Below are 22,971 nucleotides of genomic sequence, written 5' to 3' on the forward strand. Positions count from 1 at the left end.
TCTCCCTAAAACATCAACTTAACATTCTTAAACAACATCATAGATCTAACCATATTAAGCAAAGTTCTATTCATACGTTCTGTGATGCCATTCTATTATGGAATATAAGGTATGGTAATATGATGTTTGATTCCTTTGTCCTTCAAGTATTTTTCAAAAGCCTGAGAAGTGTACTCACCACCATTATCAGTTCTGAGAATGCCTATATTCTATTGAGTTTCATTTTTAATCATCAAATGAACTTTTTTAAAAACATCAAACACTTGTGACTTATTCTTCAACAAATACACCCAACACATTCTTGAGTAATCATCGATAAATCCAAGCACAAATTTATTTCCATTTGCAGTTGCCACAGGCATAGGTCCACATAAATCTGAATATATGAGACCTAATTTTCGTGAAAATATGAAAGAAGAACTATGAAAAGGTATTTTACAATGATTTCCTATAATACAAGCAGCACAAGGTATAATATTTCTTGGAATAGTAGGGAGACCTTTAATACCTTGCTTTTTCATAATTTTGATGCTTTCATAATTGATGAGACCAAATCGAGAATGCGACAACAAGCTGGGAGATAGGATATCACTTTGCTACACCAAAAGAACAAAATTTTCATGACAATTAGTAGATGAAGTACCATTTTTTTTAAAAGCATGTCTTCTTCCACACCGGTCATAACAACTGAATGATCAGATGCTCTGCTTATCTCAATAATGCCATCAAATATATGAATAAAATGCCCCTATTGCTGAATATGGATAAGATACATCAAATTTCACTGAAACTATGGAATATAAATTACATCTTGTAGAACATAATCTGCAAAATTCGATATCTTCAAACGAATAGACCCAATTCCAGATGGTTTAATTTGAGTCTTGTCAGCAAAGTAAATAACACCATCAATATCGTCACTGAATGTTTCAAAAAAATCTCGCCTAAATGTCATATGACAAGTGGCTTCTAAATCCAAAATCCAACTATCTCACCATGAAGAAAATGTAGTGTTGAAAACATCATTAATATTAAAATTACAGTGAGCAAGAATGTAATGTGCAGACTCTAATGATTTTCCCTTATCTAGTGGTGGTTGATCTTTCCTTTTATTCAACTATTCTCTCCTTTCACTGACTTTCCCCTAAGGGATTTTACAGTTAGTAGCAGTATGACCAATTTTACTACATCTAAAATATTTGATAGCTAGTTTATCATTAAAATTCATTTGTTTTTTGTCTCCCTGGTTATTTTTCCCCCCCTGCCTCTATAATTTCTCCTACCACAACCTCTACTACTTTTATCACCTCTAGAAGTTTCAGCATGAGACTTCTAATCCTTTTGTGCAAGGCGCAAAGTTTCTACACTAGAGTTAAGTGGAGCCTCTTTCTTCCCAAAGCCTTTTTCTCTTTCAACTATTTTGCTTACTAGTTTATCAAATGTAATGTCTTTTAGCTACCCACTAGCTTGGAGAGATTCCAAATAGTTTGAATAGACAGGGTGAAGGACTTTTGTAAATGCTGTAAGTTGTAAATCTACTTTAATTCCAGTGGCTTCTATATTAGGAAAAATGGTTTTTATTTCAGAGGCACTCTTCAAAGGATCATTATCCTTCATCTCCAAATTAAACAACCTTAGCAATAACTGAATAATTTCGAGTTCTGAGTGTGAATCATATAATTCTTTCAACTTCTTTAGTGCTTCGAATGCAGTACCACAAGAAACGATATATCTGCTTACCTCTTCTGTCACCAATACAGTTATTAATGCATATGTCTTATTGTCTTTTGTCTCCAAAATTGCATGTTGCTCTTCATTATCAGGCGGCTCTGGTGCAATTTATTTTCCATCACTATCCTCCTTGTCTTAACAAACTTCCCACAAATCGTTAAAAACAATGGCACTTTTAAGCTTTTTAAACCACTCTTGATAAGTTTCCTTTCCATTAAGAACAACTCCAACTATGGAAAATATTGAAGTCATAATTGTTATGTAGCCAAATATTCTTCAAACCCTTTCAAATTCAAAATGTATGAAATACTTCTGAAAATATATAAATTTGTTTCTCCTCTTGTTTTAACAAAGTTGGTTTTGTGGTTTAGTGGTAAGTTTCAAAAATAGCCTAGCAAAGAGCTAGGTCCAAATCTTATTAGCCTTCAAAAATAAAAATATGTATTTCAAATCACCAAAAAATTGACCACTCTTTAAATACAAATTTAATTCAAACCACCAAAAATATACATCCTCGCTAGAAAATTGGCCACTCTTCAATTAAAATTTCAGCCACAAAAAAATATATCTCCTCACTAGAAAATTGACCACTATTCAAAAAAAAAGTTTTATTCAAACGAAAATTGACAACTCTTCAATTAAAATTTTGATCACCAAAAAATATATATCCTCGCTAGAAAATTGACCACTCTTTGATTAAAGTTTATTCAAGCCACCAAAATATATATACTTCATTTTAAGTATGCTTTGTATCCTTCAGACAACTTGTGTTTGCAATAAATGTATCTTATTATTATCTCCCGTTTAAACTCTTGTTTATTGCAGTAAATGTAATTACTAAAAAAATTTATGCCACTCAATTTCTCCAATTGTCTTTCATTATGACTGAAAGATATGAAACTTACAAAGAGTCAATAGTTTGGGAATCCCACTGCATTGCTCCACTGGATTAACCTTCTGCTGCACTCTATTGGATTAACTTTTTGTTGTACTCTATCTTCACAGTCATCACACTCTGCGTCTCCTTTACCATAGACTTCAAATACATGGAGTTTAGGAACAACTCAACCAGGGCTCTGATACCACTGTACAAGCCCAAATAAACTCAACACAATAAAGAGCATCATATTAATGATAAAATTACTTATTTATACATGTGAAATCTAGGTTCGAGAGAGTTGTGTCTCAGTAAATTATTAACCGTAAAAACGGAATGCAAAACTAATTACATATTATACAATATACAATAACAATCCCTAAGGATTAGTTAACACCCAGCTAGGTTTTCCACCTAATATCTGGTGTCTCTGTGTGATGACGTGTACTCTACCTTGTTGATGTGTTGTGTTCTTATGGTTCACATGCATTTATGATTCTATGTTGCTCATGGTTGACATGTGTTATCATCTTATGGTTACCTTTATTGTCATAATGTGTTGTTAAATTCAAAACATTGATTATAGAGAAGAGTGAAAATTGGGTAAAAGTTATTTATCAATATTGATTCACCATTGGTCCCCTCCGTCTCAATGTTTCTAAACCACGCAAATAAAATATTGATAAAAAAAGTAATACTAACATTTATATAAATAAACAAAAGAAATATCTTAAATATACAAAAATATGGTGTAAATAAAACTTTGATTAAAAAAAATACTACCATTCTATATATATATAATTTATGGGTTGTATCATAATTGGCAAAAAAAATTTAACAAACCCTTGGTATCCAAGTGATCTAGTTATAACTGTCAAGCTTCAACATTTTAGGTACTTCTATTGTTATTGTTTTTTATAGTACCAAATCTATTTCCACCATCAAAAATTATTTAAACAATCAAATTTTTAAAAAGTTTTCTACCAAAAATTTATGATCATAACTAAATTGTGAACCGTAGGCATGATGCTGTTGGGGATTTTTCTAGTAAAATCCCAAAAACAAACAAAACTAAACACACAGAGGCAATGCTCTGTTTCCTTCTCTTCACAGGATCTTTTGCACAGGGAAGCTTTTTTAAAAAAATGACTGAGAACAGAGTATTACATACCCAGAAAATGATTTCTATTTATTAAAATATAATGCCTGATACATATTCATCCTCTTTTACTGGGAGGGATTCACCAAAAAAGCGTTGCCTCTTTTTACAAATGATTTTTACACTGCTGCGTAAAATCTTCATTCACATTTACTGCTGTAAAAGAGCTTTTACATTCACTGCTATAAGAATAAAAATTCCTTACATGGGTTTACTGCTGTAAAATAAAAAAACTTTCACATTTACTTCTGAGTGAAATCATTCATTTCATTCCTGGGTTTTCATATTACATATAAAAAAATTATACTTGTGCTACTGCGCCACACCATACATTTCATTTCAATGCATTTCAATGCATATGCTCCACGATTTAATTCGCACTGCTGTGCATTAGATTTCTTGTTGTTTTCTTCGCTCCCGCGAGCCCTCTTTCATCCCCTGTTACAATATGCGATAATAACACAAAAACTAAAACATATACCAAAACAAAAGGATTTTTAAATGTTCGTTGACTTACCCATACCTGTTTTAAATTCCCCATACTTCCGTATGCAATAAAAACATTAAAATTTAAAGTTTCTACCAACCTTTTACCTACGACTATGACAATCTCATTAAAGTGCATTAAATAAAGCCGGCGGTAAAAGTAAAATTAACGTTCTGGCAAGTTGGATCGAATCCATATGCGTTGACCTGATCGGACGCATTTCGCACACCAAATTCACACAAACCAAACGACTTTTAACGTCCGGGAGAATGGCAGTATTGGGTTCGTACAGCAGACGCGTGGCAGCAGCTGATTGTGTCGGAGGGCTCCAGGGAAAAACAACCTTTGCCAAAAGGCGGTGCGATAAAGATAGGTGGTTTTCGGGAATGGTTTTGTGTTGCCGTTTAATGCAGCTGTACGGCAGGTTGAAATTAATATTTCAACACTCCCCTTTAATTTCAACTGCTGGGCATTCAGTCATACCCAAACACTTCCTCAAAAATTCAAAGCTTTTCTGGTCCAGTGGCTTTGTCAAAATGTCTGCAACCTGTTCCTGAGTCCTACAATGTTCTAAGACAATTTCTCCATTGCTCACCAATTCCCTGATGTAATGAAACCTTGTATCAATGTGTTTCGTTCTCTTATGAAACACTGAATTCTTTGACAATGCAATCGCTGAGCTATTGTCACAAAAAATCACTGTTGCTTTTGCCTGCTCTTGGCCTAAGCTCCTCAACATCCTTCTCATCCAAACGGCTTGACATGCTGCTGCTGTCGCTACCACATATTCAACCTCTGCTGTAGACAATGCTACAATGGACTGCTTCTTAGAAGCCCATGAAATGGCTCCTGAACCCATGTGAAAAACATAACCGGAAGTGCTTTTCCAATCATCTACACTTCCAGCCCAATCACTATCAGTGTATCCAATTAAATCTGAATGTTCTGAGACAGTATATAAAATGCCAAACATTTTGGTGCCTTTGACATACCTTAAAATTCTTTTTGCTGCCTGCCAATGTGCCTCCTTTGGCCTCTCCATGAATCTGGAAATTAAACTAACAGCAAACATTATGTCAGGCCTAGTTGCTGTTAAATACATAAGGCTACCAACAATACTCTTGTACAAACTAGGATCAAAATCCTTGCTGCTGTCCTCTCTGCTAAGTTTTAATCCCATTACTGTGGGAGTGATCGCTGCTTTGCATTCTTGCATGTTAAATCTGCCCAACACTTGATTTACATATCTAGCATGTGAGATAAAAATTCCTTTTTCATTTTGATCTACTTCTATGCCTAAGAAGTATCTCAAGAAACCCATGTCAGTTATTTCAAATTCCTCTTTCATGACTGATTTAAAATTCTCAATGAGCTGATCATCATTACCTGTGAAAATAACATCATCAACATATAAGACAACAATTAAAATTTTATCATCTTTTTCTTTGATGTAGACGGTGGGTTCTCCTTCACACTTGTCAAATTCATTATCCAATAGATAGGAATCTATCCTGCTATACCATGCTCTTGGCGCTTGCTTCAGCCCATAAAGAGCTTTCTTCAATTTGCACAATTTGTGCTCTTCACCTTTCTTCTCATAGCCTAGAGGTTGTTCAATGTAAACCTCTTCCATTAACACTCCATTTAGGAATGCTGACTTCACGTCCATTTGGTAAACTTTCCACTTGTTTTGAGCTGCTATGGACAGCACTGCTCTCACGGTTTCCATTCTTGCAACCGGTGCGAAAGTTTCCTCATAATCTCTCCCATACTGCTGCTTGTACCCTTTGACAACCAGCCTTGCCTTGTGCCTTTCTATCTTGCCTTCAGCATTGCTCTTGGTCTTGTAAACCCATTTAACTCCAATGACATCTTTACCTTTTGGTAGCTCAACCAAATCCCATGTTTTGTTTCTTTCTATGGCATTCATCTCCTCATCCATAGCTTCTATCCATTTCTTATCTTTAATTGCATCTTTGAAATGAATAGGGTCATCAACATGACAATACAAGGCAAATAAGGAATTCATTCCTTCATCATAAATATCACTTAAGTTTCTGAATTTCTTACCTCTTTCATTCGGTGTGCAAGTGCTTGAAGATGCACTTGAATTTCCTCCTTGTAGTGTGCTTGGAGAAGCACTTTCATTTATCCTCAAGGGTGTTCCTTGCTGTCCTTGTGTTGGCGCTGCTATTTGGGGATGTATTTCAGCCACCTCCTCATCATCTTCATCATGAGACAAACATTTTTAACATTCACTGTTTTCTCTATGCTTCCATCCCAAGCTTCCTCCTCAATGAACTGAACATCTCTGCTGACAAAAAACTTCTTGGTGGATGGGATATACAACCTGTAGGCTTTGGATTCCTCACTGTATCCAATGAAAATACATTTCTCCCCTTTGCTGTCCAACTTCCTCCTTAGCTGATCTGGTATGTGTGCATAGGCCACACATCCAAAAACTCTCATGTGGGTGACTCCTTGCTTTCTCCCACTCCATGCTTCTTCCGGCACTTTGTTCAACACTGCTTTTGTAGGACACCTGTTCAAAATGTAAACTGCACAATTTACAGCTTCAGCCCAATAATCATTTGGCAAGTGCTTTGCCTTCAACATGCTCCTCGCCATATCCATGATGATCCTATTCTTCTTTTCAGCAACTCCATTTTGCTGTGGGGTGTACCTAGCTGTAAACTGTTTGTGAATTCCATTTTCTCTACAAAATTGTAGGAATTCCTTGGAGATATACTCACCTCCTCTGTCAGTTCTCAAAACTTTTATATTCAGCCCGCTTTGGTTCTCCACAAGTGCTTTGAAATTTCGGAATTTTTCAAACACTTCACTTTTGTTTTTAAGAAAATATACCCAAGTTTTTCTTGTAAAGTCATCAATAAATGTTAGGAAATATTGGCTGCCTGCTAATGATGGAGCTTGCATTGGTCCACATAAATCTAAGTGGATAATTTCTAAGGGTGCCTTTGCCCTTATGCTTTTACCTGATGGAAAACTTTCTCTATGTTGTTTCCCCAAAATGCAACCTTCACAAAGGCTGTCCGGTTTCTCTATCAATGGTAATCCTCTTACCATTCCTTTTCTGCTTAACAAGTTTAGACCTCCAAAATTGAGATGTCCAAATCTCAAGTGCCACAACCAATTTTCATCCTTTGGCATGCTTTGGAAAGCCTCTTGGGTGACTGCTGCAATTTCTCCTTTGTTTTTCAAATCTGCCCTTATTCTAAGAGGGAACATCCTGTTCCTTGTCATCTTCACTTCAGCAATGCATCTTTTGCTGGGTGCTATATCCATGATGGTGCATACATCATTCTCAAAGAAAACATTGTAACCCCTTTGAACAAGCTGTCCAATACTCAAGAGGTTACATCTCATTCCAGGGACATAGTAGACATCTGCTATGCTTTTCCTTTCTCCTTGCTTTGTAAATATTTTTACCTCTCATTTTCCCATAACAGAAATTTTGCTATCAGTTCCTAGTGTGACTTCTGATTTCACATTTTTATCTAGGGCAGAAAAGAGGGCTATGTTTCCTGTCATATGGTTGCTGCAACTTGAGTCTAAAAACCATATGTCCTCACTGTTTGTTTCAGCCATGTTACAAGCTAACAACACATTATCTTGGCTGATGTTTTCTCTAGTGACATTTGCATTTTGTCTATTACTCATATCATGTTGCTTCTTCCTACATTCACTGGCATAATGCCCATATTTTTTACAATAATAGCATTGGACATTGGATTTTTCATACCTTTGTCCTTGAGCATGATGTTGTCCTCTTTGTTGGCTACTGCCTTGACCTTGGTTCTGATTAGGATTGCTGCCTCTTCCTTGAGCATTCGCTGGACTGTTCCTTCCTCCTCTGTTTTGGCTTCTGCCTCTTCCTCTCTTGTTTCCTCTGCCTTGACCTCTTCCTCTTCCAAAGGACATCTGGGTCTTGAAGGCTTGCTCTAGAGATGAGTTTTCATTTCTACTCAACCTCTGCTCATGTGTTATCAGTGATGCATGAAGCTCATCAACTGAAAAGTTTGAGAGATCCTTTGTCTCTTCTATGGTGGTGACAATCACATCAAACTTTGAGGGTAGGACCCTCAACAGTTTCTCCACAATCCTCCTTTCTTCAAGGGTTTCTCCATGAGTCCTCATCTGTGTGACCAGACCAATTACATGTGTGAAAAATGAGTCAATGGTGTCTGACTCCTTCATGCTCAGATTCTCAAAATCTCTCCTCAGCAATTGTAGTTTTGCTATCTTCACTTTCTCCATGCCTTGATAGGCTGTTTTGAGGGTTTGCCATGCTTCATTAGAAGTCTTAGCTGCTGCTATCCTTGGAAACACACTCTGGTCCACTGCTTGATACAACAATACAATGGCTTTTGCATCCTTCTTCCTATTGCTCTTCAGCAGATCTCTCTCTACCTGAGTTAAGTTGTTAAATTGATTTTCATCTGCTGGTTCTTCAAACCCACATTCAACAAGTTCCCATAGATCTTGTGAGACAAACAGGGCTCTCATGGTTATGGCCCAGTAGTCATAGTTTTTCCCATTAAACTGTGGGAGCTGGGTATTAAACATACCCATACTAGTGCTTGTGCTAGCCATTCCTTGCATTCTTAGCTATGCTTATAAAACCTTGACTGTATATTTAAAAATAAACTGACTGTTTCTTCAGCAGTAACTCAAAAACTGGTCTGAGAAATACCTGGATCCTTTTGCCTGAGACTTCACTTTGTTGGAGAGGATTTACTGCTGCAACAAAAGGAACCTTCCTTCAGCTTCTTTACACCTTCAAAGAGCCTGGATCTGCTCTGATACCACTGTTGGGGATTTTTCTGGTAAAATCCCAAAAACAAACAAAACTAAACACACAGAGGCAATGCTCTGTTTCCTTCTCTTCACAGGATCTTTTGCACAGGGAAGCTTTTTTAAAAAAATGACTGAGAACAGAGTATTACATACCCAGAAAATGATTTCTATTTATTAAAATATAATGCCTGATACATATTCATCCTCTTTTACTGAGAGGGATTCACCAAAAACTTTCACCAAAAAAAACTTTGCCTCTTTTTACAAATGATTTTTACACTGCTGTGTAAAATCTTCATTCACATTTACTGCTGTAAAAGAGCTTTTACATTCACTGCTGTAAGAATAAAAATTCCTTACATGGGTTTACTGCTGTAAAATAAAAAAACTTTCACATTTACTTCTGAGTGAAATCATTCATTTCATTCCTGGGTTTTCATATTACATATAAAAAAATTATACTTGTGCTACTGCGCCACACCATACATTTCATTTCAATGCATATGCTCCATGATTTAATTCGCAGTGCTGTGCATTAGATTTCTTGTTATTTTCTTCGCTCCCGCGAGCCCTCTTTCATCCCCTGTTACAATATGCGATAATAACCCAAAAACTAAAACATATACCAAAAACAAAAGGATTTTTTTAAATGTTCATTGACTTACCCATACCTGTTTTAAATTCCCCATACTTCCTTATGCAATGAAAACATTAAAATTTAAAGTTTCTACCAACCTTTTACCTACGACTATGACAATCTCATTAAAGTGCATTAAATAAAGCCGGCGGTAAAAGTAAAATTAACGTTCTGGCAAGTTGGATTGAATCCATATGCATTGACCTGATCAGACGCATTTCGCACACCAAATTCACACAAACCAAACGACTTTTAACGTCAGGGAGAATGGGAGTATTAGGTTCGTACAGCAGACGCGTGGCAGCAGCTGATTGTGTCGGAGGGCTCCAGGGAAAAACAACCTTTGCCAAAAGGCGGTGCGATAAAGATAGATGGTTTTCGGGAATGGTTTTGTGTTGCCGTTTAATGCAGCTGTACGGCAGGTTGAAATTAATATTTCAACAGATGCGGCGTGATGCACATTTTCTTGGGACAATATAAATGCATTTAGTTCTCCTCCCCAAATTTCTACTATTAGAAAAATATCTAGGCACGACACACGTTTTCTTGGGACAATATAAATGCATTTCGTTCTCCTCCCAGACTTGCAGCATTACCGATCTATTTTTTCAACTATTTTCATAGCATCAAAAGTTGCAGTTGTCTATAATGCGACTTTTTGAAAGCCTTTCCGGCGGGTTTTTCCGGTCGAAATCCGGCAGGAATTTATTGAAATCGCAAGTTTGATAGCTAGTTTCTGCACAATGAAAGCGTCCCAGGGGTTTTCGAGGGTGCTGAATCCAAATATGCAGTTAAAAAACCATTTTAACTGCAACAAATCAAGATTAAACCTCAATTTCTTCTACCGGATTCCGTCACCGGAATCTCCAAAAAGTCGCATTATAGACAACTCCGAAAAGTTCCCAGTTTCTGAAAACTTATGCGAATTGCCTACACGTTTCCATGTTGCTAAGTTTTTATTATTTTCTAGTGGGCATCATGGGCTCTTGATGCACTGGCATATATCATGTCTGCAACGTCCTAGTTATTTCTGCAACCTCTTTCCAAAAATTAAACCAACGGATAACTTTTCCCTTTTACGTTCGAAGAATTCACAGGATCATTAAAAACAAGTCATAAATTGGTAATAATATTTACAAAATGAGAGTAATAGTATACTTCAATCATTGTGAGAAGGATAAGATTAATTGGTTATAAATTTAAGATAAGATTAATTGGTTATAAATTTAAATTATTTTTGAAGTGTAAAATCTAATTTTGTATTTATTAATAAAATTTATTTTTTTACTATTTAAATTGTATTTTTAAATATTAAAGAGATTTAATATTTTGGAAAATAAATATTAAATTAAATTTTAAATTATTAATATTTAATTTCAATAATTAATTAAAAAATTCAAAAGATAAAAATAAATCTTAATTAATTTATTAATTGATAGCTAAAAATTTATATAATAAAAAAGAATTTAGTAAACATTATACATTAGCAAGATCATAATCATAAATATTATATACATTCACATATATAATATTTCTTTCAAATATTTGAAATTGATTGGAATGTCTATATAGTTTATATGCACCGCCTTATTTGAATGCTTTAAATTGTTTAAATTGATTAGAGAACACACATTCAAATTGATAAGAGAGTATATAGTCATGTATGTAATTTATTTGTACTCTCTGAATTTCGGTTTTTGTAATTCATAATGAATTAAGAAAAGTCTTTCGGTAACGACTCATTTTGAACCTTTTTTAACCAATAAATATGGTTCATATTAATAAGTAATGACTATATTAAATGGGTAGTTTTTGAAAAATAATATTTAAATTAATTTATTAAAACTAAATATTAATAAAAAAATTATAAAAAAAATCAAATGATAAAAACATCATTTAATAAATAAAAATAATTAATGGTTAATAAAAAAAAAAATTATGCCCAATCTCAAAATATATATATATATAATTATATATATCTATATATCTATATAAATAATTTTCATATAAACATATTTCATAAAAATGAAAATTTACAGATCTATTTTTAATATATAAATTTACAAATTATAAAATTAATAAAATTTTATAATTTGATTGGATGTTACCTATTTCTTATGACATTTGAACTTTATAAATTGATTAAATGAGATGTAAATAGATTTATGACATTTGAACTTTATAAATTGATTAAATGAGATGTAAATGGATTTATGACATTTGAACTTTATAAATTGATTAAATGAGATGTAAATGGATTTATGACATTTGAACTTTATAAATTGATTAAATGAGATGTAAATGGATTTATGCCTGTTATTTTAACTTGTTAATTTTGCTATAACTTGTTTTTATTTTTTAATTAATATTAATGAAAATTCCAATATAATATTTAACTGATTGGTAGATATATAATTTTAGTGATTAAAATTTTCATATAAACATATTTCATAAAAATGAAAATTTGTATATAAATTTACAAATTATAAAATAATAAAAATGAAATTTTATAAATCTATTTTTAATATATAAATTTACAAATTATAAAATTTTATTAATTTTTACCTTATATAAATAATTGATTAGAATAAATAAATTATTCTTAAGTATATATTGATGATAAGCATTATACAACATAATAATAAATATGGTATAATTTAAAATATATATCATTCACTTTTACGCTATTATTAAATGTTTATAATCAATTAACGGAGTTTGTTTATCATTATTAAACACTTGAATTCAAAAACCTCACGAAAATATCTTTAATTGTCCGTGATTATAAAATTGGATAGTTTAAAAAAATACTTTCCAATACTAAAAAGTTGCTTTCGTTATAAATTCTATTTTTTAAATGAAATGTGAAGTTTTTTAGAATCTTGAAATTGGCTAATCAACTTAAAATTTCTATTTTGATTATACAAACTAATTTTTAAATTCTGGTATTAATAATGATAATTAATCATCAATAATAAATATAATTTAATCAATTATAACCGGGATTCCCATAAATGTAATCTCTTAAATTAGAAGAGGGATTCCCAACCTTCCCCAATTTTTTTTTAACTGTCCCTGTAATGGAAAACCAGAGATAGATTAAGTAGCTTTAACAGCCATCGACAGCTTGCAGAACACCTCAATAATCCATCTCATGTTCTCCAGAACAGGGGCCGAAGGCTTGGAATCCCCGTGATAAACACATTAAAGAATATATGGATAAAAATAATAAGAGGCTTAAACAAAGAAAACCTCAGGGCAATTGAATAAGAAATACAGCTTTCAATCTCAGGGCAATTGAATAAGATATAAAGCTTTCAATCTCAGGGCAATTGAATAAGAAATACAGCTTTTCAATTTGTCAGGAAATCCCATCTTTTGAAGTTGACCCTTCTTCTTTATGGTGTCTCACTTATGATACAGTATAATTACGTGTAAACTTATCGTATATTATTCCGTGGCCATAGATCCGCTTAAAATTGTAACCCTTTAAGTTTTAGTTCGTCCTTTACACAAATATTCGAAGTATTAAAAATAGAATGGCACATTAATTTCAAGCAATTAGATTTTCTCTGAATTACAAAAAAATACATCCAAGCCAATCAGAATCTTTGAAGATTTAAATGAGAAGTATAGGCTGCAGCATCAAATGTTATTTTAAATTTTGTTGATAAAATTTACTGAAATATCATTAAATATCAACTCTGAGGGTAGCCTACTAACCACATGCGGTTGTAATAGATTGTGTTCAGTGAAATCCAATATATAAATTTTCTAGTTTTGCACTGGCCCGACAGTCATGGTCCTCAAAAGATTGGTAGGTACATCTACAGTGAAAGAAAAATGTTTGAAAAATGGGTTGCTTTTTATAGGTTTAATCTACTTTTAATTTATTAATCAGAAGCCTTTGTTTTATGTTCTATTTATGTGATCATGCCAAAGTGAAAGTCAATTGAATGTAGTACAAGTGGTTGCAAGTCTTTTATTAGGGTTGTGTTAATGATAACATTCCTAGTCAGGTATAAGTCTTATTGACATGATGTATGATGTTTTTTGAGAGTTGCCTTTGTATTGGTTGATTGGAAAAGACTTTTGTAAAATTTATCATGATTATGCATGTACTTGATTCTGGCTAATGACTATGTATTTTTTTAATTTACTCTTATTAATGATTATATTAGCTATGTATCTTTTCCTTGATTTTTGCTTAAATGGGAAAATCATTTTATGAATAAAGAAAAGCCATAAAATAGTAATTTTTATTAGGACAAAGATTATATACTCAGGTTAAGAACTGTCTATATAATGTTTATATTGACTATGTACCTCTTTCTTAATTCTGGCCCTGGAGAGAAATAAACAATCTATATAATGTTTATATTGACTATGTACCTCTTTCTTAATTCTGGCCCTGGAGAGAAATAAACAAACTTTGAAAATAAAAAATAATAACAGAAAAACATGCCAAAGTGAAAGGCTAGTGTGTTCTTCCATTCATAAACTTATACAGATAAATATTCTGGAAATTATTCAAGGTGGACTCTCAAATTCTGGAAAGGATTAAAATTACCTACAGAATCCACGACACCATGTTAATTGGACAAGGATTGTGTACTCCCCAAAGTTTACAAAGTTAAATTTCGAAAAACCCCACACTGGCTCCCAGGAATTAAAATAAAAGATAACAACCGGAGTAGTATATTCAGCATATACGATTAGGCTTCTGTGCAACAAATTTCTTCCATGCTTTTACGGCTTTTTGAGAGTTCACGATCTCATGAAACACATCTGACGAATTCAACTTCCAGGCGCCCGAGTCTTTGTCTTCTTTGAGTTCAGGGTGCCTTTCTGCCAGAGAAGCGGTCACTTCCCTCACTAACTTTGGAGGAAGCGCGTCAAGTTCCTGCAACACCTTCTCTATGTCACGAACCAGTCGTTCTGCCAGACTCCGGTTGAAATCTTCACGAACCACCACGCGCAGAAGGGTGACGTGCTGCGCGTCGGGAGCCATGGTGTAGGCGGGCACGATCCACCCGAACCTTCTCAGGTGGTCAGAAATCTCAAACTCATCGTGCCTGCTACTGTCCTTGAGCGAGAACGCCACCAGAGGGACCCCCACCTCTTTCGACAGTATGTCGAACCGCCCGGTCCTCACCAGACCATCGGCCAGAGTCTTAGCGTTGGCTGCGCAGTTACACATGATATTTCGATAGCCCTGCCCACACCAACAAACAGTTCTAAAACGCGTCACGAACTCTATTTTCACCGGTAATACAGCTGAATGAAATAAATTTACTAAAAAGTTTGATAAGAAACAGCGAACCTCAAACCCCAGACGTATGAGCTGGTAATATTGAGCAATTATTTGGCTGGCACCTGCAGGCGTACAAAGTCAAGGGTTAAATTCAAAGATTTTTTCTCAAGGAAAACTTCCAAATATCCCATTGACCTAATAAATTGAAATGAAATACAGAGATCATCAAGTAAGAAAATTTGATTTAACCTTTGGAGAAGTTGAGGGTGAAGGTGGGCTGATCGGCGCCTAAATAGTTGATGTGAAAGATAAGCTCTTCAGGGAGGTCGTGCTTTGTTCTCCAGATAACCCATCCGATTCCGGCATAGACGAGTCCATACTTGTGCCCGCTGACGTTTATGCTCTTCACCAATGGAAGCCGGAAATCCCATTCCAAATCAGGGTAAAGGAACGGTGCAATAAATCCGCCGCTCGCCGCGTCCACATGTATGGGCGTGTCCCACCTGCAACCATCGTCGCAATCGACGGTCATGACCACAAACACAATTTTCAGCCTGCAAATAACTGAGAATGGTCAGTCCTATTCGATGAACAGATAAATCGAAGGAGATCTGATGGCTAACCCTGTTTTCTTGTTTTTCTGCACGAGTAAATCATTCAACAGCTTGACATTTTCAAACTCTCCATTGTAAGTGGAACCCAAAATGGCTGCCACACAAATAGTGTTCTCGTCAACCATCTCAGCAGCTTTGACGGGATCCATCACATAGTAGCCCTCCTTCAGCTTAACTTCTTTCAGCTCTACTTCAAAATATCGAGCAAATTTCTCCCAACAAACCTGAAACACAAAAGCAAAGAATGCAGATTTGAAACAATTTCGTCACCAAGTTTGTGCAAAATATATTTAGTTGTAAGACATTTGCATACAATCTACCACTCAGGTGGGATAATGGTTATGATGGACTTCACAACCTTCATATTACATATAAGTCATTTTCAGTCTGGGTTCTGATATACAAACCAGTCCTAACGCCCACCTCACTTCTTTCCTAGTTACAACAAAAACTATTTTTAATGGATTTGGTTTTGATGTAATTTGTTACTTGATATTACCTGCACATTTGCACCAGTCACAATGTTTGGCTTGTCACATGGCTTCCCCTCTGCCTTGCGCTTGTTCTGCCATTTGCGTTTGAATGCAAGGCCTGCCAACATGATCGCCTCTGAAGATCCAACCGTGCCCACGCCAACAGCTTCCTCTCCATGGCCGAGTGGGGCGTTAAACAGATTGGCTATAATGTTCACGCACCGATTCTTTTCCAAACCATAAAAAATAAGAGGAAAGCACCCAAACATTTCAGAAAACTTTCAGGCCCTAGATAACCAGAACAGATCTGAGAAGGGATTTCAGATCTAGAAAGACTAAAAGCAGAAGAGCTGCCATTACCTGCAATTCTGTGGTGACAGGATACTCATCCATGTCAACATAGTTCTTGTTAATGGCCTGCATGATGAGCTTATCACATTCGGGTTCCATCCATGTAGTCACGAAAGAGGCAAGATTGAGCCTGGGATTCCCATCCAGCATCAGCTCGTCACTGATGATTTGATACGCGGCATCTTTGGGAATGGACCTATCCGGCATTCGAAACCTGAGAAAACACACATTCAAACCAGACTAGACAGACGGCAAAGATCCTGAATGCACCCATTACTTGCTAATGCAATTAAAAAGATCCTTGGAAAAAGCAAAGCAGTAGAATGGGGGTGAAGGAAGGAAGAAAGACGTACCGAGGCAAGGATTCCTGTACATATCTTGAAGCAAAAGTTGAATGAACCGATCCATCCGTATCAGCCGCAGCACTGCTCAGAGCCATTTTTGCCTGAAATCTGAATATCTAAGCGCGGATCTTCAAAAGGCTCTTATTACAGAGCGGCTTCAGCCAGACTGCACCAAAATTTCAAAGCAGAATCTAAGGTGGGAGTATGGTGTTTGAAAGGGGCTCTGACAGAAGGGGCACTTTATAGTATATACAGCGTTCATGAGTAGAGTCATTTCGCTCCTGTCGTCAAGTGTGTCATGACAACTGGTTGAAACTAATAATTAAACTTGTATTCCATCCAACGAGAGGACCACCCAAAAAGGAAAAAGGAAAACATGATTGGCTACAGTTCCCTCTGTTCGTAACATGTTCAATAACCGGAAATGACCGTGCTTCATGGCGGAAACGCGTGGGATTTCTCTTTGGATGATTTTTCCACACCTTTCGGAAGCATTAATTGGTGTCTTGGGAATATGGGAATAACCGCTTTTTCCAGTTATTGGTCCAGTTATTATTCACCTAATTATGTCGAGCGGTAGAATAACAATTTCATTTAGAAATGGCCTGAAGACGGTGCCCTAGCCCACGGGCAGCAGTTCCATGGCTTGATATGATGCCAAGTTATATTATCATATCAACTTAGATATACACAATATAAAAGGGGCTGGAGTAACTACTGTATTTTCTGGCATTGTATGTGTTATTCTCACTTTATTATTGATCAACATTAAATGTCATTTAAATATTACAATAATATAGGGAGATTAGGAAGATTAAAAAGGTAATTTGTATTTAATTAGCTAAACTGGAGCAAAAAGTTGATACTATAGATCAAAAAGTGATTATTTTAGGCAGGATATCATTCAACATCTCTTTCTTCTTGGATGAGGGTACTTGTTGGGTAGTGTTAATGTTTCATGATTATTCTATGTAATAGTTGTGATGACTTACTAGTTCTTTTTGCTTGTAATACTATTAGTATTTTTTGTTTTAGAGGTTTGGTACAACCAACCTGTTTTTATAAGTTTCTCTTGAGATGTTCTAGTTAGATAAAATCTTAGCAACCTCAAAACTCTAAACTTATATTACTAATCTGATTTTCTTCAAATTAACTAATAGCAAAAAAAGTTGATTTATATAATCCTCATTTAACGTGATGCAAAGTACCTCACTTTAAAAAAAACAAAAAACTTTACATTTAAAATGGATTTAGTGGACTCAGGGTTATTATTGGAACATGATTAATTCTCAAGTGAGTCTTTATCATTCATCTTTAAATATATTATAATAATGTATTTTCTTCTTTAAATATATTATTATGTTGTATTTTCTTATTTTTTTTAATTTTTTTATATATTTCATGGATTATTAAAATCACGAAATCCAAAAACTAATATTAATAAAAAAAATTCACCAAATCAAATTTAACTTAGTTTTCTAGAGGGCTTTTTTTTTTTTTTTATATTTTCTTCTCAATTTTACACTAAATTTCATAGGGATTTCTTGGAATTTTAAATTTGCATTATAAATTCTAAATGCCCTAGGGTTTTTTTGGGGTGCTGAAACCATTTATTCATTCAAAAATAGCAATTATTCTCCTTTTTAGAGGTTCTTTTTGTTCTTTTTATATTTTCTTGTCAATTTTACTCTAAATTTTATAGGGATTTCTTGGAATCTTAAATTTTCATTATGAATTCTAAATGTCTTAGGGTTTTTTTGGGGTGTTGAAACCATTTATTCATTCAAAAATTACATTTATACCATCAAATTTTGGTATAAAAAAGGTCAGGGTTTCACTTCACTATGTTTGCATAGATTTTATGGAGATCTTGGTTGTCGGTCAAGCTATCTCTTCTTTGGTTTCGTACAGTGCTATCTAGTCTTCTAGTGGTGCAAGAAATTTTTCTCTTAATGATCCTGTAGATGAGGAAACTTTGTACTGTGAAAATTATTTTTTGGAGAATGGTTTGGTTTGTAGGTTTAATGGGTTTTGGTTGTTGTTGGCTGATCTGCATAAATGGATCTTTGAAACATTACCCTATGGCAGGGCTTCTTCACTATGGTTTTTGAAAAGATTGAAGGCAAAAAGATTATGTGTGAAGCTAGGTCGTGTGGTTTTGGGGGAGCCGGCCTTAGTCTCCCACTTTTGATCTAGTAACAACATCAATTTCTTCAACCCCAATTTGGGTAAGATTGTTGAATCTTCCCTTGCATTTCTTAAATTTCTTAAATCAAAGATTTCTTACCCTTATTGGGAAAGTGTTGGGAAAATTTAATCAAAGTTGCTTTGAAAAAAAAAAAATATTCAAGACTACTTATGCTCGGATATGTATGGAGATGGAATTCAACAAGAGTTTTCCCACGGAGATTATACTTATGCTCAGATATGTATGGAGATGGACTTCAACAAGAGTTTTCCCACAGAGATTACTTTGATGGCTCGAAACTATCTTTGGGTCCAAAAGCTTGATTATGAGAATATCTCATTTCAATGTAAAGCATGGTATGAAACACGTCATGTAATTAAAAATTTCCCCAAGTATCCTAAGAAAAGAAAAGATCATAAAAAACCTTGAATGCCCAAATGGTGGGAAGGTGCACAAGGTGACCATTATACGTTATTTAAAGAAGAAGAGCTTCAGGGAAAGAAAAAATCAGAAGATAAGAAGCGAGTAGATTCAGTCAAAGAAACCACAATGGTGACAACATAAACTAAGTAAGAAAATCTGCTTGCAAATGTGGATCCTCCAATTGCTAGTAAAGATCCCTTGGCTTGCTAATGTGGATCCTCCAGTTGCTAGTAAAGATCCCTTGGTTTCCCAATGTGGATCCTCTAGTTGCTAGTTAAGATCCCTTGAATGCACCACAGGAAAGTGACAAACCCTCGTAGAAAATGGATTATCTCCCCTCGTAGAAAATGGATTATCTCCTGAAAACACAAGGAATCTCGTTGAAACAAATTTTTTTTGGGAAGATCAGGTGAATGAGGAAGATTTCAAGGAAAATACTGTGCAATCATCGAGAATTTGTAGAAAATGCAGGTTGGATTCAAGTTGGGAAGAAAGGAAAATGTTTTTCTTGAAAAAAGAAGTCAAACTAGATCAAATTAAAAAATGGAACGCAAATGTGTTTGTATTTTGGGGTTTTTTTGGAAAATGTTTAGTTGGAAAGGGACTAATTTGATTCAAGTTGGGAAGAAAGGAAAAAGTTTTTCTCAAAAAAAGAAGAAGTCAAACTAGATCAAATTTAAAAATGGAACGCAAATGTGTTTGTATTTTGGGGTTTTTTTGAAAAATATTTAGTTGGAAAGGGACTAAATTATTTGTGTCATGGGGAATTAGCATTTGTGCTCAATCTCAAACCCTCAAAGAAAATTGGAATATGTAAAGTTTCTCGCCTTAATAATCCAAAATTTTTTAATACAAATCTATATCAATTTCGTTTGGAAAAAAACAATAAATACCTATTATAATAATATATTCAAATAATTGAACTTGAATTATATAAGTAAATGTTATAAAATAGATATATATTTTTCTAATAATAAAAAGTAAATTTTCATATTAGAACAAATAATTGAGGTCCCATGAAACAATTAGGGTTTAGCAGATGAGGGATATGTATCTAAACTTTAGTGACACTTACATTTGGAGTAGTCTAATTGTTCAAGGTTTTTACCTCTTTTTTTGTAATTGGGCTATACAACTCTTCACCAGAATTTAATTTTCAGTAATTTAAATCACATATTTGAACGTCTAATTAAAATCATGACCTTGGAAAACCTCTCACTACATGAGATTTTAATAAAGCCTTACTAATCTTTAGGTAAAATTCTAAAAAAAATTCATATTTTAAAAAAACATAGAAGAGTTAAATGATTTAAAAGAAATGTTATTAAAAATAATTAATATAATTATTTAATAGAGAAGATGTTACAATAACACAATTTATTAGATAGTGTGTTAAATTAAAAAATAATAAAAATAAAATATAATCTCAATTCAATTAAAAAACAATAAAGAATAAAAATAATAAATCCTTCAATTTAACTTTTTACAGGGTAATTTTGTTCTTATTAATAAAATTATAAACACTTTTACTTTAAAAATTTTTATAATATACATATCCTAATAAAATAAATTTTAATAATAATGATGATTTATAATTGTAATTATATTTCACAACATGATTAATAAACATATATAATTTTAAATTAAAAAATAAATATAAAACATATAAAAAAATTATTTTTAATAAAACTAAATATACAAATATTTATATATATAAAAATGTGAAATTTTTATAAATATAAATGAATTATTTTTTATTAAAGATGTAAATTTTTCTTTAAGTTTTACATTCAAAAAGAAATTTTCATTGAGATTTGGTAGATACTCAATTAAGATAAATCTATGCTCATTTAAACACAATGAAATTCAAAACCATACTTGTATTGTCTATTATATTTTCTAAGAACATAAAATAAAGAGAGAAAAATACAAGTTCTGAAAGGTAAAATAAAAACTAAATATTTAAATGAAATAAAAGCAATTGCGAGATTATGGGTAAATTAATATTGAATTTTAAAGGAACTAAGATGACTAAGTGATTTGAAAAGGCTCCAACAACATGGATAAGATGGATACATGAATAGTAATAAGATCCTCTAAGTAAATCAACAGAAGTTAGGTGAGTTTACATAGGTCGTATATACATAATACTAAGTGAATGAAGTGTCATAAGAGTGGATGGAAGGTTGAGGAGATTGTTATTTGTCACCTCATAGATTTTAAATAATAAATATATAATAGTAGATATTGTCTCTATTTGTTTTATATATATGTGTATTTTAAAAAAAATTAAGCTATAAAATTTTATTCATTTGCAAAAAAGAGTACATCAATATATATTAGTCTTCTGTATGCCATGGTTTGTCATTGGGAAACCTGGTGAGTGGTGGAAGAGTAAGAAATAATACATCGATAGCATAAAAATTGAGTTCCTAACTTATTTGTGCATAGCATGCAGTAAACATAGAAAAATATAGAAGATAACATGTTATAAAATTGTAGCCTTGTTGCCAAAACTGAGAGAGTTGTAGACATCAGCTTGGATTCTTACTACATGGAGTTGTGGGAACCATGGTGCTGACTAAGTAGATATAGACACATCTATGGGTGTCATTGGAGTGCCCAGGGAGGCCAAATGTTTTCCCTTGGAGAGTATGGCCTTGATTTTCGCCAATATCATTAACATGTTGCAATGCTCTAGTGACATTTATCAAATTTCAACATGAAGGATGTTGAGTTGTAGGGATAGTTTGCTTTTGTTATCTTCCTTTTCTTTGAGAGATTTTCCTATGAGTGTTTTAATGTGACAATTGAGTTCTATTGCACACATATATTGGTTCTAATGGCCATGAGTATGGCGTAGGTGAAGAATCCAATCCGCGGAGTGTGATAGGATATCTTCATCAAAATAGGTGTCCTATTCATGTATGGCTTCAGTTGTTGCTTGATTTACTAGGTTTTGGATGTGTTTAGGGGTAGATTCATGGTAGTGTTGCATTGCATATTGGGCCCTGCTTCTGCTATGAGAGGTTCCAACTGAGTTGCATATAACACATTATTTGATGAGGCATGGCTACATGAATGAGAATACTCGAGCTGGTATAACGTGATGTGTGAGAGAAGGTGAGTAAGTAAAGCGTGGAAGACAAGAGGGGGACTATAGGGTTTGACATCGCGTAGGCTTAGATAGGGCGAGGTAGCCATGAGGGAGGATTTTAGGGGATTACATTCGGTAAGTGCAAGGGAGATGACTTAGTTAGTGTTGACACAAGGGAAGAATGGAAGTCATGGTCTAAGTCAACGCATTACCTCTAACAAGGAGTGGGGGTCTAGTTTAATTGAAGTGCTCGATAAAGGAGGAGAGAGAAGTGTCGAGGCTCGTGAGAGGGTTAGTAGACAATACTTTAACCATAAAAGAATGGGAAATAATTGTTAGCCTTTAAATAAACGAGGGAATGATAAGAGGAAAAGTGACCTGGTTGCAAATACTAGAGAGTGGAGGTTGTAATCCTATGTGGGAGGGGGGTGTCCACCTGTTTTTGTCGTTAGATCCAGCATGCCTCTTTTTTTTACCACAAAAATCATTGCACAACTTCTTTCTCTGAATTCAAATTC

General features: G+C 33.9%; 1 protein-coding gene across 1 annotated transcript; it reads right to left on the reverse strand.

The window, feature by feature from the left end:
* Positions 1-14,171: 14,171 nt before the first annotated feature.
* On the reverse strand, positions 14,172-17,044 carry LOC149234177 (glutamate decarboxylase-like). Its single transcript, XM_089371781.1, has 7 exons — positions 16,755-17,044; positions 16,411-16,615; positions 16,077-16,277; positions 15,587-15,801; positions 15,213-15,466; positions 15,033-15,085; positions 14,172-14,924 (listed from the first exon to the last, which is right to left on the reverse strand). Exons 1-7 carry the CDS (start codon positions 16,838-16,840, stop codon positions 14,412-14,414), a joined length of 1,527 nt encoding a protein of 508 aa, XP_089227907.1. The 5' UTR covers positions 16,841-17,044; the 3' UTR covers positions 14,172-14,411.
* Positions 17,045-22,971: the final 5,927 nt, after the last annotated feature.

Source organism: Pinus tabuliformis, chromosome 8 (genome assembly GCF_031772625.1).
Source record: "Pinus tabuliformis cultivar Carrire ecotype Pingquan chromosome 8, CPIR1, whole genome shotgun sequence".
In the NCBI taxonomy this organism is placed as follows: domain Eukaryota; kingdom Viridiplantae; phylum Streptophyta; class Pinopsida; order Pinales; family Pinaceae; genus Pinus; species Pinus tabuliformis.

Bases quoted from the DNA above. Each gene is read 5' to 3' on its own strand.
- LOC149234177 (XM_089371781.1), bottom strand. From the start codon at position 16,840: ATGGCTCTGAGCAGTGCTGCGGCTGATACGGATGGATCGGTTCATTCA. The intron at 15,086-15,212 runs GTTAAATCAAAT...GTACGCCTGCAG, and splicing joins CACCCTCAACTTCTCCAAAG to GTGCCAGCCAAATAATTGCT. The intron at 14,925-15,032 runs GTTCGCTGTTTC...TGGTGTGGGCAG, and splicing joins TCATACGTCTGGGGTTTGAG to GGCTATCGAAATATCATGTG.